Source organism: Engraulis encrasicolus, chromosome 7 (assembly GCF_034702125.1).
Source record: "Engraulis encrasicolus isolate BLACKSEA-1 chromosome 7, IST_EnEncr_1.0, whole genome shotgun sequence".
In the NCBI taxonomy this organism is placed as follows: domain Eukaryota; kingdom Metazoa; phylum Chordata; class Actinopteri; order Clupeiformes; family Engraulidae; genus Engraulis; species Engraulis encrasicolus.
Genome location: NC_085863.1, coordinates 9,986,561 through 10,003,613, shown reverse-complemented (window position 1 = coordinate 10,003,613; position 17,053 = coordinate 9,986,561). Strand labels below are relative to the sequence as shown.

General features: G+C 46.8%; 1 protein-coding gene across 1 annotated transcript; it reads left to right on the top strand.

The window, feature by feature from the left end:
* Positions 1 to 10,560: 10,560 nt before the first annotated feature.
* si:dkey-175g6.2 (neurosecretory protein VGF) lies at positions 10,561 to 15,540 on the top strand. Its single transcript, XM_063204215.1, has 5 exons — positions 10,561 to 10,565; positions 11,993 to 12,413; positions 12,807 to 13,016; positions 13,083 to 13,489; positions 14,715 to 15,540. Exons 1-5 carry the CDS (start codon positions 10,561 to 10,563, stop codon positions 15,538 to 15,540), a joined length of 1,869 nt encoding a protein of 622 aa, XP_063060285.1.
* Positions 15,541 to 17,053: the final 1,513 nt, after the last annotated feature.

Genomic DNA, 17,053 nt, shown 5'->3' with positions numbered 1-17,053 from the left:
TTTTACATGTAAATTAATTTGAAGGATAATTTGAGTTTGAGATTGAGTTTTTCATGGACTTTCAGCATATTTTGTATTATAACATGTATTACTTTGTTATGATGGGCAATTAGATCAGTCCACATGACAACAGCATTTCATCTGCAAGTCAAGAAAATATTTTTTTTGTAATGATTGAGTCTACGATGATGAGTGAGGGGTGCTGCTGGTGGGTGGCACTGACACTGCAGGCAGTGTTGCCAGATATGTCTGACCAAATCCCGCCCAAAAGCTTCTCAAAATGCGCTAAATTACGCCCAAAATCAATAAATTACATTGGCTTCTATGGGCCCAAAACGGCTGAAAAAAAACACCAAATGGCCAATTTTTCCCGTTTTACCCGCAGACGCTCATCCCAAGTAGCCCAATTGGGCGGGAACCGGCCCAATCTGGCAACACTGACTGCAGGCCCCTATTCCAGGCTAAAAAGGGATGATGTGATCCATCTAATCGCTGGGGCCAATTTCAGTAAATGCGGTGTCGTCATAGTCATCACTGTGCGTGGAGCTCAACCAGAGTGAAGGTTCTAAGCGTGATCGCTCCGCATCCACCCTCGGCCACCCTCTTCCTGAAGCTCTGATGTGAGTTCTTTGTGATGAAATTGCATGATGTGAGTACAGGTATGAGTCTGTCTGCCTGATCAAATCCAAAATAAGACAAATGGCTCAAACTATAAGCTGATAGCTCCACGGAATGGATAAGACAGTTGTGACTGATGGCTTGGCTTCCATTGCCTTGGCTTCAGTGGTGTACTCTACGTAGAATGCAGGTATAGTATACCCACCAGAAAAGAAATGGGGGATTTCAGTATACCCATCTAATATTGTAAATTATTCTGTATATCCACTTTAAATTCATTGTTCTATATTTAGTGTAACACAGCCACATTTACAGTAATCAAAGGCAACTCATCATGGAATTTAAGAACATGACGATAAGATTACAAAATTACACAGGATGTTCACTTGTTTACCACCATACATGCTTAGCAGCATCTAAAGCAACGTTGTTTATCTTGGTCTCTTTTAGACCACACAACATGGTTATAGTGATTCATATCCTTGGTCTGTTCATCTCTCTTGATGTCCAAGATAAACAAATTTGCAAATGGTGTCAAGCATGTGTGGTGGTAAATAAGTGAGTTTTACAAAAAAAGTGTATTATATAGTCAAGCATGGTAGTAGGACTGACATGGTTTGGGGATGCATGAATGCCGTCAATATTGGAAATCTGAATTAGACAAAAGAAACATGAATGTCAACACGCACTGTAACTACTGAAGTAGATCATGATACTCTCCATAGGATTTCATTCAAATCTCACACCAATCTATTTTAGCCAGGTGCAGACTCAAAATGTAAAAGTTCAATGTAAAGAAAGGTTGAAACGCGCAATGACCTCCCTTTTAATCCCTTTTCATTTCGAGATGTTTCTGGCCAACACGGCCCCTTCTCAGACACTCTCTAACCTAGGTGTACTCACTTTTGTGACATGTTGTAAAACGTTAATGGCTGTATTTTGATTTTTGTGAGTGAACAAATTTAAGCAGCTACATATGTTGTTAAATGCTGTCCTATGAAAAGATATACTTAAAAATCAGCAAAAAGATGTGAGGGGTGTACTCACTTATGTGACATACCGTACATGAAAGCGGCTATATAAGTTGTACACTGGCTACTGTTCATTGTATCAAAGGGAAATTTCTTGAATGTTGCCCCATGAAAAGATATACTTATACATCGGCAGAAATGAGAAGGTACTCACTTCTGTGACATGCTGCACTTTTGAAAACAAATGTTTAGGGTAATTTTCAGAGTTGTATAAAATAGAAGTACTCTTACAGATGTAATTGCAACACTACTAGTAGTATGATATTACAAAGTTAAAATCATGTAATATCATACCACTGCTGTTGTAATTGCATTTGCAAGAGTACTTCTACTTTTACTTTATACAACTATTTTAAGAAGAGATATGGAAAGCACCATAGACGAATAACAGAGACAGCAGCAAACATCAAATAAACAGTGAATGGGGACTCTAAAACATTGCAGGCAACTCAGAATGTTCAAAATAGTGCACTTGTATAGTTAAGAGCTTGGAGCTGAACAGCACTGTGGACATGCACGTATATAGTTAAGACTGACCACTTTGAGGCATGCCATACAAAAATATATAAAACTTACATACAAATGTTCTTTGTGAAACCGGGAAATGGGCCACTTTTGTAGTAAGTGCCGTACATAAGCACAGTGCGCTTATGCTGCGGTGTGCTTGTGTGCATGTGTGTCTTTATGCTTTTACAAGGAAAATAAGGAATGGAGACCTCCATAAAGCCAAGTTCAAATCCAGGTAGTGCCTGTGCTACGGTGGTAAATGGACTGCATTTATATGAAGAGTTCAGATGCAAAACCCCCTAAGTGCCTTTTCAGAAAATAATCTTAATTAATTTTTATTTAATACAAAGCTATCAAAATTGCATCTTTTTTATTTTATTTATGTAATCTAACTATTTATATGTATTATCAAGTACATGAATGTAAACGAAACCAAAAACGGGGTTCTCTAAAAATATAGAAGTGCAGGTCTTCAGAAATGGAGTTAGGGGTTTTTGCATCTGAACTCTTTATATAGCTCCTATACATTCCTTCCAGCACTCAAAGCGCTTTGCATTGTATGCCTCACATTCACCCATTCACCCTCACATTCACACACCGGTGGCAGTGGGGTCAGGCAGACCGGGGCTTGAACCTGCAACCTCCTGTTGGCCGAATGGCTTCTCCACTACCTGAGTCACCACCGCAAGCCTCTTGCATGCAGGAAGTTACTACACAGTAACTATGTTTTATAAGATTACATGGTGAAATTACGTACCTACACTGAAAAAAATACCCTTTTTTTAGCCCCCTACATACAATACAATACAATATACAATATCTTTTATTTGTCATTGTGACAAGCACAATGAAATTGTGCATTCCTTGTTGAGGCAAAGATAAATAAAAATAAAAATAAAATTAAAAAAATGGAATAAAAAGAATGGTATGTATATAAAAACTATGCTTTTGATGCAAAATTCAGCCGTATGCAAATTTAGCCGCCTGCATACCGTATGCAAATTTCGCCCAGGGGCTTAAAGGGGCTAATAATTGATCAAAAACATATCAAGCGAATCAGCCAATACAGTTCAGGATTTCCACGTGCACTGATGGAACACAATGCTCCACTCATCTCTACAAACACACACACACACACACACGCACACACTCACTCACACACACACACACACACACACACACACACACACACACACAATGTGGGAGGAAGCCCTGTGTACACACCATGAAAAACCAAGTGGTGGTGATATGAGACAAGAAAAAAAAAATCTTGCATGGTTGAATGAATCGTTTCCAGATTTTTCCGTGGCACGTGGGCGTGCGGGCGGCGGGTGCACATTCATATATTCAGCAGGCGTGGCATATGCTGTCCTCCATTAGCCCCCTTCTATTTGCATTAGTTCTGGCGATGGTGCCATGTTTTTGACAAGTTGAAAGCATTTCCGTGATTGAAGCCAGCACGAACACACACACACGCACGGCATGCACACACACACACACACACACACACACACACACACACACACACACACACACACACACACACACACACACACACACACACACAGAGAAAGTGAGAAAGAGGAAGATAGGGAGAGTGGGAGAGAGGGAGAGAGGGAGAGATAAAGATAATGAAAAGAGAGTAGTGGGAGAGAGAGAGAGAGAGAGAGAGAGAGAGAGAGAGAGAGAGAGAGAGAGAGAGAGAGAGAGAGAGAGAGAGAGAGATAAGGCAATTACAAATCAGTGCATACTGTATATACACATTTGAGTGCTGCGGAGGGCCTGGTAATAGGATAAGAGAATCAGCATCAGTTACATAAACCTACACAAAATCTGTGTGTGCATGCGGATCTGTGTGTCTATGATGATGGTGTGTGTGCGCGAGTGCGTGCGTGTGTATGCATATGCGTGTGTGTTTCCTTTTTGATGTGTGCCTAAGTGCACTCGCTTATTTCTTTATTTCCGTGTGGAGAGTGGGTTCATGTGGGCTGCTGCAGAGCAACAACCATGGGCTGAGGCTCTACACAGGCATCGCATGTGGAGCTGTGCGCAGTGTTGCCAGAGTTGTCTGATCAAATACCGCCCAAAAGCTTCTCAAAAACCGCCAAAATGCGCTAAATTCCGCCCAACATCAACCAAATTACATTGACTTCTATGGACCCAAAACGGCTGACAAAACAAAACGCCAAATGGCCATTTTTTAAACGTTTTTACCCGCAGACGCTCATCCCAAGTGGCCCAATCCCGCCAAATCTGGCAACACTGTGCATACAGAGGCAAGTACACACTCTCTCTCTCTCTCTCTCTCGCTCCCTCTCTCTCTCTCTCTCTCTCTCTCTCTCTCTCGCTCCCTCTCTCTTTCTCTCTCTCTCTCTCTCTCTCTCAGTGCCAAACTGTTCAAGAGAGCAGCCAACCAGGCTGAGGCTGAGTCAGAGGAGGACGGATGGAGGGTTGTAGCAAGGCGGAGATGGAGAAATGGAAGGGTGGAGAGGATGTAGCGAGGCGGAGATGGAGAGATAGAGAGAGAGAGGGAGGGAGGGAGGGATGGATGGATGTGGTGAGATTCAGGGATGGAGAACCGAAGGAGTAAATGGCGGTGGGACGGGGAGAGGAAGCGTGGACTGGAGGACACATGGAGCATAGCGCGTGCGGCAGGCAGGCAGGCAGGCAGGTAAGGGGTCGAGGCAGGCAGGCAGGCAGGCAGGCAGGCAGGCAGGTAAGGGGTCGAGGCAGGCAGGCAGGCAGGCAGGCAGACAGGCAGGCAGGCAGGCAGGTAAGGGGTCGAGGCAGGCAGGCAGGCAGGCAGGCAGGCAGGCAGGTAAGGGGTCGAGGCAGGCAGGCAGGCAGGCAGCCAGGCAGGTAAGGGGTCGAGGCAGGCAGGCAGGCAGGCAGGCAGGCAGGCAGGTAAGGGGTCGAGGCAGGCAGGCAGGCAGGCAGGTAAGGGGTCGAGGCAGGCAGGCAGACAGGTAAGGGGTCGAGGCAGGCAAGCAGGCAGGCAGGTAAGGGGTCCAGGCAGGCAGGCAGGCAGGCAGGCAGGTAAGGGGTCCAGGCAGACAGGTAAGGGGTCGAGGCAGGCAGGCAGGCAGGCAGACAGGCAGGCAGGCAGGCAGGCAGGTAAGGGGTCCAGGCAGGCAGGCAGGCAGGCAGGCAGGCAGGCAGGCAGGTAAGGGGTCCAGGCAGGCAGGCAGGCAGGCAGGCAGGCAGGCAGGCAGGTAAGGGGTCGAGGCAGGCAGGCAGGCAGGCAGGCAGCCAGGCAGCCAGGCAGCCAGGCAGGCAGGCAGGCAGGCAGGTAAGGGGTCCAGGCAGGCAGGCAGGCAGGCAGGCAGGCAAGCAGGCAGGCAGGCAGGCAGGCAGGCAGGCAGGGAGGCAGGCAGGCAGGTAAGGGGTCGAGGCAGGCAGGCAGCTAGCCAGCCAGCCAGCCAGCCAGGCAGGCAGTCAGGCAGGCAGGCAGGTAAGGGGTCGAGGCAGCCAGGCAGGCAGTCAGGCAGGCAGGCAGGTAAGGGGTCGAGGCAGCCAGGCAGGCAGTCAGGCAGGCAGGCAGACGGGCAGGCAGGCAGGCAGACAGGCTGGCAGGCAGGCAGGCAGGCAGGTAAGGGGTCGAGGCAGGCAGGCAGGCAGGCAAGTAGGCAGGCAGGTAAGGGGTCGAGGCAGGCAGGCAGGCAGGGAGGCAGGCAGGTAAGGGGTCGAGGCAGGCAGGCAGGCAGCCAGGCAGGTAAGGGGTCGAGGCAGGCAGGCAGCCAGGGAGGCAGGCAGGTAAGGGGTCGAGGCAGGCAGGCAGGCAGGCAGCCAGGCAGGCAGGCAGGCAGGTAAGGGGTCGAGGCAGCCAGGCAGGCAGGCAGGCAGCCAGGCAGGCAGGCAGGTAAGGGGTCGAGGCAGGCAGGCAGGCAGGCAGGCAGGTAAGGGGTCGAGGCAGGCCTAATACTGAGTGGCAGGCGATAATGCCAAGCTATTATATCTGACGCTGCCCCCCGGCTGCCTCCACACAGCCACGCAGCCAGGGAGGAGGAGGAGGAGGAGGTGGAGGAGGTGGTGGTGGGTGAGTGGTTGGCGAATGGAGGAGAGAGAGGGAGTGAGGGAGGGAGGGGGAGCAGAGGAGGCAAGAGAGAGAGAGAGAGGGAGAGAGAGAGAGAGAGAAAGAGAGCATTTGCAGCTAAACAACGGCAGATGTGGGAGGTGGAAGAGAACGCACTGCAGAGACAAAGGCTGAGAGAGAGAGAGAGAGAGAGAGAGGGAGAGAGAGAGAGAGAGAGAAGGAGAGAGAGAGGGAGAGAGAGAAGGAGAGAGAGCTACCCAAACAAACTGTACTGTACAGTTCGTGCCTGATGGCCAAAGCAGGCAGAAAGGACTCTCAGTGTTAGCTGTCCACTGGGATCGAACGGCTGCCACAGAATGAAAATTGGCCGAGTGCTGAGCCCCAAATGGGTCGTAAAATGGGCCCTAATATGTGCCGTGTTGTTTAAAGTGACTCATACACGCACGTACACAGACACACACACACACACACACACACACACACACACACACACACACACAGCCCACGTGTATGTGTGTGTACGTGCGCGCGCGCGCGTGTGTGTGTGTGTCTGTGTGTGTGTGTGTGTGTGTGTGTGTGTGTGTGTGTGTGTGTGTGTGTGTGTGTGTGTGTGTGTGCGCGTGTGTTGTTGTTGTTGATGATGTTTCATCATAAGACTCACCGACCAGGTCAATACTGCTGATGATGGTGACACAGTGCAATTGTCTGTTTGGTAAAAGTCACAGTCTTCTCTTCTCCCTGATCACCAGCAGAAATGACATTGGTGTTGGGGGACAAAGGGGATTTAAACGATAGGATGACACAGAATTTTATGTCGCGCACAGGTGTGAAGCAAGCTACACTACCACTACAATTCAGGCAAATGGATACTGCACCAAAGCACTCGCCTGATTATCATCGACTTTCACATCTCGTCGAGACTTGGTCTGACCTAGAGCAACGGCATGGTTGACCCACCTCCCTTGGTTTGCTACTGGTCACGGCCAGAAAAAACTGTGCCGAAGTTTAAACCAAACAATTTCTTAGTCCCAATGGAACATTACATTACATTACATTTCACTTAGCTGACGCTCTCAATTTCTTAAAAGCGACTTACAGTTATTGTTTGTCAGGGTATTGGTTACAGTCCCTGGAGCAATGTGGGGTTAGGTGTGTTGCTCAAGGGCACTTCAGCCATGGATGGAGATGTAGGGAGAGGTCAGGGGGGATTCGAACCTGCAACCCCCAGATTGAAAGACCAACTCTCGTCTTGTCTCGTCTCTGCTTAAACCACGTCACTGCTTTGAACACGCCTCTACCCAGGGTCATTGGAGCTGCTCAAAGTTGATTGCTTCCCGACAAAATGGGTGGAGTTCCCACGTTCTCCTGAGTTCAGAAAGTATGTACTTGCATTGCTCTTGACCTGACTAGTAGCAACGCTGAAAAGTGTTGCGTCACTAGGAGGGCACGGCCTGGCTACCAAAAAGCACTACAGCAGTCGTTTCTTTATTCCACAGAGCGAGGTTTTATACACTGTATATAAAAGTCTTCCACATTCCACCCACACTGAGACTAAACCTGGAAGCATGTTTTGTTTCGTACCCATTTGTGGACTGCATTTTTGTATTGTCAATTCAACATTTAGAGAGTCAAATTTAGCACTGAAGTGTTAAATAAACACCATATGCTGAATGAACTGTGTACAAATCATCCAGTGGGCGAAATCCTCTTTGCTTCCACTCCCACATGAAAATAATTCCTTTCAATTAAAATGGGTAAATTCTTTGGATGAATTCATAAGTAGCGTGAAAAAGCTTGAGTGAATTATGCTCATCTGTGCCAGTGAAATGTTACTGTGAACCATGTTATGACTCTGTTCAATAATATAGGTCTACAGTATATATAAATCAGTGATGTAAAAAAATATATTTGGTAACACTTCCAAATAAGGGGCCATAATTAACAGTAAAGTAGTTACAACCTAATACTTAAGTAAGGATTAATAATCATTACTTAATGCCACATTAGACACATATTAATTGTTATTAATGCATATATTAGAGTTGGCTGAGGATAACTAATGGTTAATTAATAGATAGATATTGTTGTTTGGGTCCCTTATATTAGAGTTGGCTGCGGATAGCTAATGGTTAATTAATCGATAGATATTGGTGTTTGGGACCCTTATAATAGAGTTGGCTGAGCATACCTAATAGTTAATTAATTAATCTACTGTGACATCTAGTTTTCACTCGTTCAAATCACTGTAATAGTTGCAACAGGAGCGATTATATAGCAAGGATTGGACGTACACTTCTCAATGATGGTGGGATGATGAGATGTAATTTTTCATGTACCATTTACTAATTTTAATGGTAAAAACCCTACAATAAATGCAGAACATTATGAAGAGTAATATTTTTGAAGCAAAACTAAACCATTCCTTTGTGATAATTAAGTTAATGTTTGAGAATATTAGCTCCAAGAAGTGCAGTGCATGATGGGTACGCAATCTACAGACAACAATATTTCGGTATTATTTAATCATTAGATTAGGTACAGTTAATAGTTAAGTAGCTATTAGGTCATACTTAACTAAGGACCTTAATTAACACTTACTTAATACAAAAGCAAGGCATATCTAATGATTAAATAATACCGAAATATTGTTGTCTGTAGATTGCGTACCCATCATGCACTGCTCTTCTTGGAGCTAATATTCTCAAACATTAACCTAATTATCACAGAGGAATAATTTAGTCTCGCTTCAAAACTATTACTCTTCATAATGTTCTGCATTTATTGCAGGGTTTTTACCATTAAAACTAATAAGTGGTACATGAAAAAATTACATCTCATCACCCCACCATCATTGAGAAGTGTACGTCTAATCCTTGCTATATAATGGCTCCTGTTGCCACTATTACAGTGATTTGAACGACTGAAAACTAGATGTCACAGTAGATTAATTAATTAACTATTAGGCCAACTCTATTATAAGGGTCCCAAACACCAATATCTATCGATTAATTAACCATTAGTTATCCGCAGCCAACTCTAATATAAGGGTCCCAAACAACAATATCTATCTATTAATTAACCATTAGTTATCCTCAGCCAACTCTAATATAAGGGTCCCAAAACCCAATATTTAAGTATTAATTAACCATTAGTTATGCCTTACTTTTGTATTATGTAAGTGTTCATTTTGGTCCTTAGTTAAGTATGACCTGATAGCTACTTAACTATTAACTGTGCCCTTACTTATCTATTAGTTAAATAATAATATGCTATTAACTTGTAACATAAGGTAATAGTTATCTAATAGTTAAGTAACTGCTTACTAATGTTCAACATGTGCATTAATAACAATTAATATGTGTCTAATGTGGCATTAAGTAATGATTATTAACCCTTACTTAAGTATTAGGTTGTAGCTACTTTACTGTTAATTATGGCCCCTTATTTGGAAGTGTTACCTTATATTTTATTAGAACACTGAGGGACTTCCTGTGCCTACAGGCTAAACATATGATGGTAGTCTGTGAGGGTTTGTTTGTAGGAATGAATGAAATGCAGGCATGGATAAATAAATCTGAATGAACTTATAGTCTAGTCATACATAAATCAATAAATCAACCAATTAATCCTCGTAATGATCGCCAAGTATCCTGTGGTTAGACTATGGCCATCTACCAAAATTCAACAATTTCATAACTTTGGGCATGGGCAACATTCACATAAATAGATCAAAGTACCCGTATGGTCGTCTTTGTGCTTGTGGCTTGCGTCCCAGCGCAGCCTCCACGTGTTCATACAGGCACACCATGTGCTCTCGGACCAAGATCTCCTCCAAATAGCATTTGGGCCAGGGGTCCGTTTAAATCTGACAGGCGTGAGACAAATGGGCGCTAGTCAACGACAGAACGACACAATGAGCGTAAAATTGAACGAGCCAAGCAAATTGAGCGGGAACGAAGCACTGAAGCTGAACAGCTTGCGTCACGACGGCTTCGGCAAGCCGGCTTCTCTCCAATGAAATGACGAGTGATATCCTAAATGCGGGCATCACCAGGGTATGTGGGGAGAAGGGGGAATGGATGGGCCGGGTTACAACAACCCCCCCCCCCCAGCCAAAAAAAAAATCTACGTCACGATTTATTCCAAAATAACACGAAAATATTCATGAATGTAGCGCCTATAATAGTCTAATTGAAACTGAGAGAATGGCCAATTATCAGTCTCTGCTTCTGACAGCGCTGTGCCTGCCACCCGTTCCTGAATGAACAGACTACGATTTCATTCATGCCTTTTCCAGTCATTCATTACCCCGCCGTAGCCTATCGCCGGAGTTCAGTCAAGACGCACAAAAAAATCTTATCAATGGAAGACATGACGTCAGCGACGCTGCGATGACTTGTGGATCACATGGGCAGACGTGTCCAGATATATAAATATATTTTGAAGTTGCTGTCTTCAGAAGAAAAAAAAGAAAAAAACATCGAGGAAAACCTACAGTAGACGAAGCACCATCATCCTACCTGTGACATCACACGGCTGTAACTCATACGTTTTTTCTATTTGAGCAAGAAACAAACTCTTTAACATCGTTTTAAAACGGATCGTACCCTAATGTCATCTCATTTCTCATCCATGGTTGCGCAATAAGAAAGGAGAGAAGCAAAGTTACTTCAATTCTACTTCCTTCCCCCGGATTCAAGGTGAGTATATCGAAGCATGCCTTATTAAGCTTTGGGCTGTTCAGTTCTTCATAAATGTATGGGTCTAATGGGAAGGTATCTTAAAATATACCAATACGTCCGATAGCGCTCCAAATTGGCAATTGACGAGCTCTACAGTTTGTTCATTCATATAAAGTCGCATGCCTTAGCAAACGGTTGTAGATGTGTAAGGGAGGCTGGCCAAAGTTATTTATGAATGGACGTTGAAGCGCAGTGGAGGGCTGTGCAAAGGAATTCTGTCCTTTTCAAAAGGACCGTGTTGGTTTGATGTTTTACGCACAGGTTATCGGCTGGTAAATTTAACGCCCGTGACTCTCCGTGCCCAGGAGAACAAAGCACACAATAATGTATTTGGCTGGCAAGACAGCGGCCGATTATTCATTCTGTTTCCAAAATTCTCTGATTTGTCACGATATAATAAATAGGCTACACTTCATCTGACCGTGCTCCCACGGCTCCCCTCTCCTGTTCCATTAGAGCAACACAGTGGACGGTTATAACCTGGCTTTTACCTCTTCAACAAGACAAATAGCACAGGCTTTGCCTTCCTCTGACACTCAAGATATAAGACATATCATGGGCAAGTCATCAGTCGTAAATGGGATATTGATTTCGCAGCCTGTAAATCTCAGCGTCTCTCCAAACTGCAACAAAGCCCTTTCATTCCCTTAAGTGAAGTCGGCGGAAAAAACAAAGACAAAATCGCGCGTGGATATTTCATCGAGGGGCAATCAATCATGATACTGCTCATTATTATTATTATTGTTATTGTTATCATTATTATTATTATTATTATTATTATTACGTATATTTTTTGCTCCTAATTCATGATGATTAGCTTACAAGAACTCTATTCAGTAATACCCAACATACACAATGAAAAAGCAAACGAAAGAATAACAGTGTGTGTGTCTGTGTGTGTGTATGTGTGTGTGTATGTGCGCGCGCGCCATGTGTGGTGTGGCGCGTGTGTGTGTGGCGTGTGCGTGTGAACGTGTGAATGTGTGTGTGCGCGCGTGTGTGCTTGCACATGCGTTTGTGGTGTGCTGGATGTGTGTGTTTTCTCCTCTCCCCGTTGTCAGGTGCTCGCCGGGTCGGTCCCCTCTGCCTGTGGCCCCATCCGTCCTGCTCTGCTCTGTCATGACCAGGTGCCACCGCCGCCTCACCATCTCCTCACGTCTTCTGCTGTTTACGCTCCTCTCCGTGTACCCCCAACTGTCCCTTGCCGCCGTCCTCCCCCCCTCCGGCTCCAGCCCCCCTGCCGCCCGTCATGACTCTATCCGTCCACAGGGGGCAGTGGCTGCTGCGGTAGCGCTGGTGTCCAGAGTCGACCACGGCTCTGCCCGCACACACCGCAGGGAGGACCCTGCGCGCATCGTCCCGGACACCTCTGAGGAGAGAGCACTGCCCTCCTCCCCTGCGGACGCCAGCAGCGCGGCCTGGGCACTGGCCGTTGCCCTGGTGGACTCCATGGACCAGCCCAGGAAGGAGGTGGTGGAGGAAGTGGAGGAGGAGGAAGAGGTGAGGGAGGAAGGGAAGGGGGAGGAGGGTGAGAGGGGAGTTGTTGAGCGGGGGCTGGACGATGATGCTGAGGGGGCTGGAGGAGAGGTGGAATACAGTGAAGACCAGACGGAGGAGGAGGTGGAGGAGGAGGTGGAGAAACTGAGGGAGGAGGTGAGCCGGGCTGCTCGTCAGCTGGTGGATTACGGAGCGAGGATGGATGAGGGAGAGCAGGGGGAGGAGGAGAGAGATCAACATTCCTCCATCAACCAGGGGGAGGGGGAGGAGGACAAGAGAGAGGAGGAGGAGGAGAAGGAGGAGGTAGACGATGCCGTGGAGGAGGAGGTGGTGCAACCATCCAGCCCCAGCTTGGCACCACCGGCACCCGTCGGGGAGGTGGGCCACATCGACACCATCGCTGGCAATAGCAAGCCGCTACTGCAGCGCGAGACGCGAGGCTACTTCCAGAACATCGACCTGGGTCTCCAGGACAACGAGATTCTTCCGCCGCTCAAGGGCTACAAGGCATACAACCAGCAGCTGGCCCAGGCCACCAAGAAGATCAAGTGGCACGAGGCGGCCAGTAAGTCGCCCTCCGCCACCGGCGCCACCACTGGAACCACCAGCACCGGCGTCCTAGCACCACTCGCGCTGCCACCACCCGCCTACGAGCGCAACTTCATGGACGACTTTGACGTGCCCGGGCAGGAGGAGATGGAGGAGGAGGAGGCGCGGATGCTGAGCAGGCAGGGCGCCGAGGAGGCGAGAGCTCGGGCGGAGTTGGAGGAGATGAGGCGACAGCAGGCCGAAGCCGAGGCGGCCCGCGAGGAGGAGCAGCGTTTGGCGGGCATCGCGTCGGACATGCTCATACAGTACATGGACCGCAAGACAGCGAACAAACAGCAGCAGACGTCCTACATGAAGCAGCGGCAGAAGGCCAGCGTGCTGGGCGGGCTGGAAGACAAGCGCTCCAATGAGGTGGAGAACGACAGCGATGACATCTTCGGGGACTTGGACATGGACATGGACGGCGGTGACGTGGAGCTGGAGACCATCGACAGGCTCATCGAGATCTCCAGGTACACTGCTAAGATTATTTGAAGGTTCCGGCCCTTCCGTGGTTCAAGCCAGCGGTTCCCAAACTCTTTCCCCGCGCACCCCTTTTTACATTTCAATGTGGTTCGTGCACCCCCTAAGCAAATGTTGCACAGCCACACATTTTTGGGCAATCCTCATTGCCAATAGACCATTAGATCATTACAATGGAACTTGTTGCATGACAAGTCTAGGAGTTATAAATGACACTTCAGCTGGACCCTTCCAGCATACAATTCACCAAAAACAATTACAAACTATGTAATGTTCCTTAATTTTTGTATAAAAACCCACATCTCAGCCAATGCTCTATTCAACTTGCACACACCCCTTGTAGCAGGTCGTGCACGCACCCCAGTTTGGGAAATCCTGGGTCAAGCGGTAGGGCACTGCACTATCACGCCGATGGACTCGGGTTAGATTCCGGCCTGAGGTCATTTCCGGCGGAATTGATGTCGGCTGCCGATTACGCCAGATTTCTATTTTGTTGGAGCTGCCCTTTGTTTGCCCATACTCTGTTGTGATGAAATTGACCATTCCTTGTTTATAGAACATCTGCATCAGTGTGCAGGGGGTAATCAAAATTTTCGAAACTGATAGTGCTCCACCGTGCTGTCGGAGCTAGTGTGCAGAGGCCCTAAAAGTTCTTTAGAGAAAATGAAAAAAAGCTCTGACACACTGTCTTCATAGGCAAGTTTGTTTAGTGACCTTCCTCAAACAATTTGACATTGGGTGAATGAGAACAGTGTGCAGGAGCTTTTTTCCCCAAAACTGATGACCCTGGATTTCTTCTCCAACACACTTGACAAAAAGGGATTTGCAAGAAGGCTTTCACAAAGAACCTTTGGGTTCCTGGGTTCTCTGAAGAACCTCCAGGAAACCTCAGGGTTCTCCCAAATCAATTTGTCATGTATAACTTCCTCTGAGAGGTTCATCTGATAGGTTCCTCTGTGTTTTTAGTCCGGACAAAACACACAAATGTACAGTTAACTCTTAAGACAAGGCACTTGTTATAAATTAGCTGTTATGAAAATGTGTAATGTCGTGAAAGTGTAGTACCACAGTGTGCCACTGGTGGAACAATACCCATAATCAATCTATTGGATTTACACTAATCAATCAGGCTATTGGATTTACACTAATCAACCACACAACCACACAACCACAATATCTCTCCCTCAATGTCTCTCTTTCTCTCCCACTCCACAGCAAGCTGCACCTGCCGGCCGACGATGTGGTGGAGATCATCAGTAACGTGGAGGAGAAGAAGAGGAGGAAGATGGACGCCGCGGTGCAGGTGCCGCCGGCCGTCAGTGCTCCGCGCTACCGGCCCCTGGTGGCGCCCGCCCGGCCGCAGAGCAGCTCTCCCGTGCTCTACAAGTACGCTCCGGCAGCCCCCTCGCCGGCCCTCGCTGGCCCGCTGTTCGCCCCCGCACCCCCGCCGAAAAAACTCTCCAAGCCCATGAAGAGCGCCAAGCCCTACAAGAACAAGTGGTACAAGGAGAAGGGCAAGTCCAGAGCCTTCAAGCAGGACTATTGGTTCAAGCCCGCCAAGCAGTTCATGGCCTACCCGTCCTACCCGTACTACCAAAAGCCATATCGCGCCTACTACCCGGTGTACTTCCCCCCTCCCAAACCCCGTCTGTACAGCAAGCCGCCGTTTGCGTACGACTATGACTTTGAGGACTCCATGGACTACGGCATGAAGCCTCCCAAGCGGAGGAACATGGGCAAGATGAAGGGGGCCAAGGGGAAAGGGAAAGGGGGGCAGAGCTGGAAGATGATGTCTCTGGCACCCCCCGCACCCCCTTACATTCCCAACTATATCCTGCCCCACCCGCGGACCTACTACCCCTTGCCCCCCGTGCCAAAGCCCCCCCAGCAGAACCCCCTGGCCAACCGGAGACCCTCCTTGGCCAGCTCGCGCTTCTACCCCCAAGACTATGACAACGACGGAGTGGGGGAAACACAGGACAGTGACGAAGAGCTGGAGAACTTTATTGAAAAGATGTACTTTCACCGCCGAATCTTTTAAGTGCAATCTAGGCCAATTGAGGGGACCAGAGTTTGGTAAGAGGGGGGCAAGAAGGGGAGATTAAGGATATACTGACTTATTTATTAATTTAATTAATTTTTTTAACCTTTGGTCTTGTTATGGTGGTGTCATTCATTATTTTAGCCTCTAATGTTTTTAAGAACAAGAAAAAAAAAACAATGATGTATTCAGGACAGGAGATGTCACTCGCATTTTGAATCCTCTTTTACGAACATTAGCCTTCTCTCACAGTTTACACATTCCTTTGGTGAGAGAATGCTTTGCTGTAAAAAAAAAAAAAGTTCCCTGAAGAGCCTTCAGTTTGCGACTGTGGATGACACCCTAAAAGTTCCGTGAGGAACCCAACATTTCTCAGAGAAACCTATATGTGACAGATGGCTTCTTGGAAGAGCCCGGGGCTTTCTTGACGATTCCTCAGAGAATCCAGGCACCCATAGCTTCTTTTGAGGCACCTTTCGACTGCTTCTGTGGAAGAACCTCAAAAGGTTCTCTAAGAAACTTTTGGGGTCAAAACTTTAGGACTCTACAGAGACCTTTTAGGGTTCCTCAGGCAACGTTTAGGGTCCCCTACAATACAACCGGAAGGTTCTTTCAGGAACCTTCACGTTTTTTACAGTGTACGCTGTATGCACCAGCATCTGCAAGAGTAGGAGCGTGTTCACCTTGGGATGACTCTCGCTCCCTTGCACACTCAGTCTTAGCATACATTTGTGTTACACTTTACTTGCCGCCACCGTCATACGCATGACATCACAGTGTCAAAACAGTGTCACGACACAGTCATCAATGAGTCATTGACATTGTGTCAAGGTCATTAACGTTTTATGGTCATGAAAAGTTGACATCGCTTGGCCTGTCTTTACTGAATGCCACTGAATGGCAACATTCATAAAATGTTCATGGCGTTGCCATAATGTGTATGCCACCTCCTTGGCTGTGTTATAACAGTGTTATGAGACTGTCATGCCATACGTATCAACTAAAGTGTCACTGACATTTGTTTACAGACACACACTTATTCATAGAGTTTCATCTCCATTGACAAAATGTGATACAGTACTGACCAAAAGTTCGTGACCAAAGTATCACATTTTGTAACACCATAGACTTACCCTGATCTGCATTGAGATGGAGTTGGTGGGGGGTTCATCTTCATTGACAAAAAATGTGATACTTCTTCCCAAATGTCCATACCCAGGGTATCACATTTTTTTAAAGTAAAAACATAGATTTTTACACAAAACTGCCTTTTGGGGAGGGGGGAGGGGGTTTCGTTATTTCAAACAGATTTGCTGTTGAAATAGCCTTCTGTTGTAATGTGTTGCAAAAATTACAATGAAACCCTCTAGGAATTCAGGTTCTACGTAGAGTGTGTACCTACGTATTCTTACGTAAAAGACAATGACCTAAGCAGTGTGTAAAAAAAGGAGCATTGTCCATATGAAATATTTTCAATTGATGGTCAATGCGTCTATGAACATGAAATCTTGAA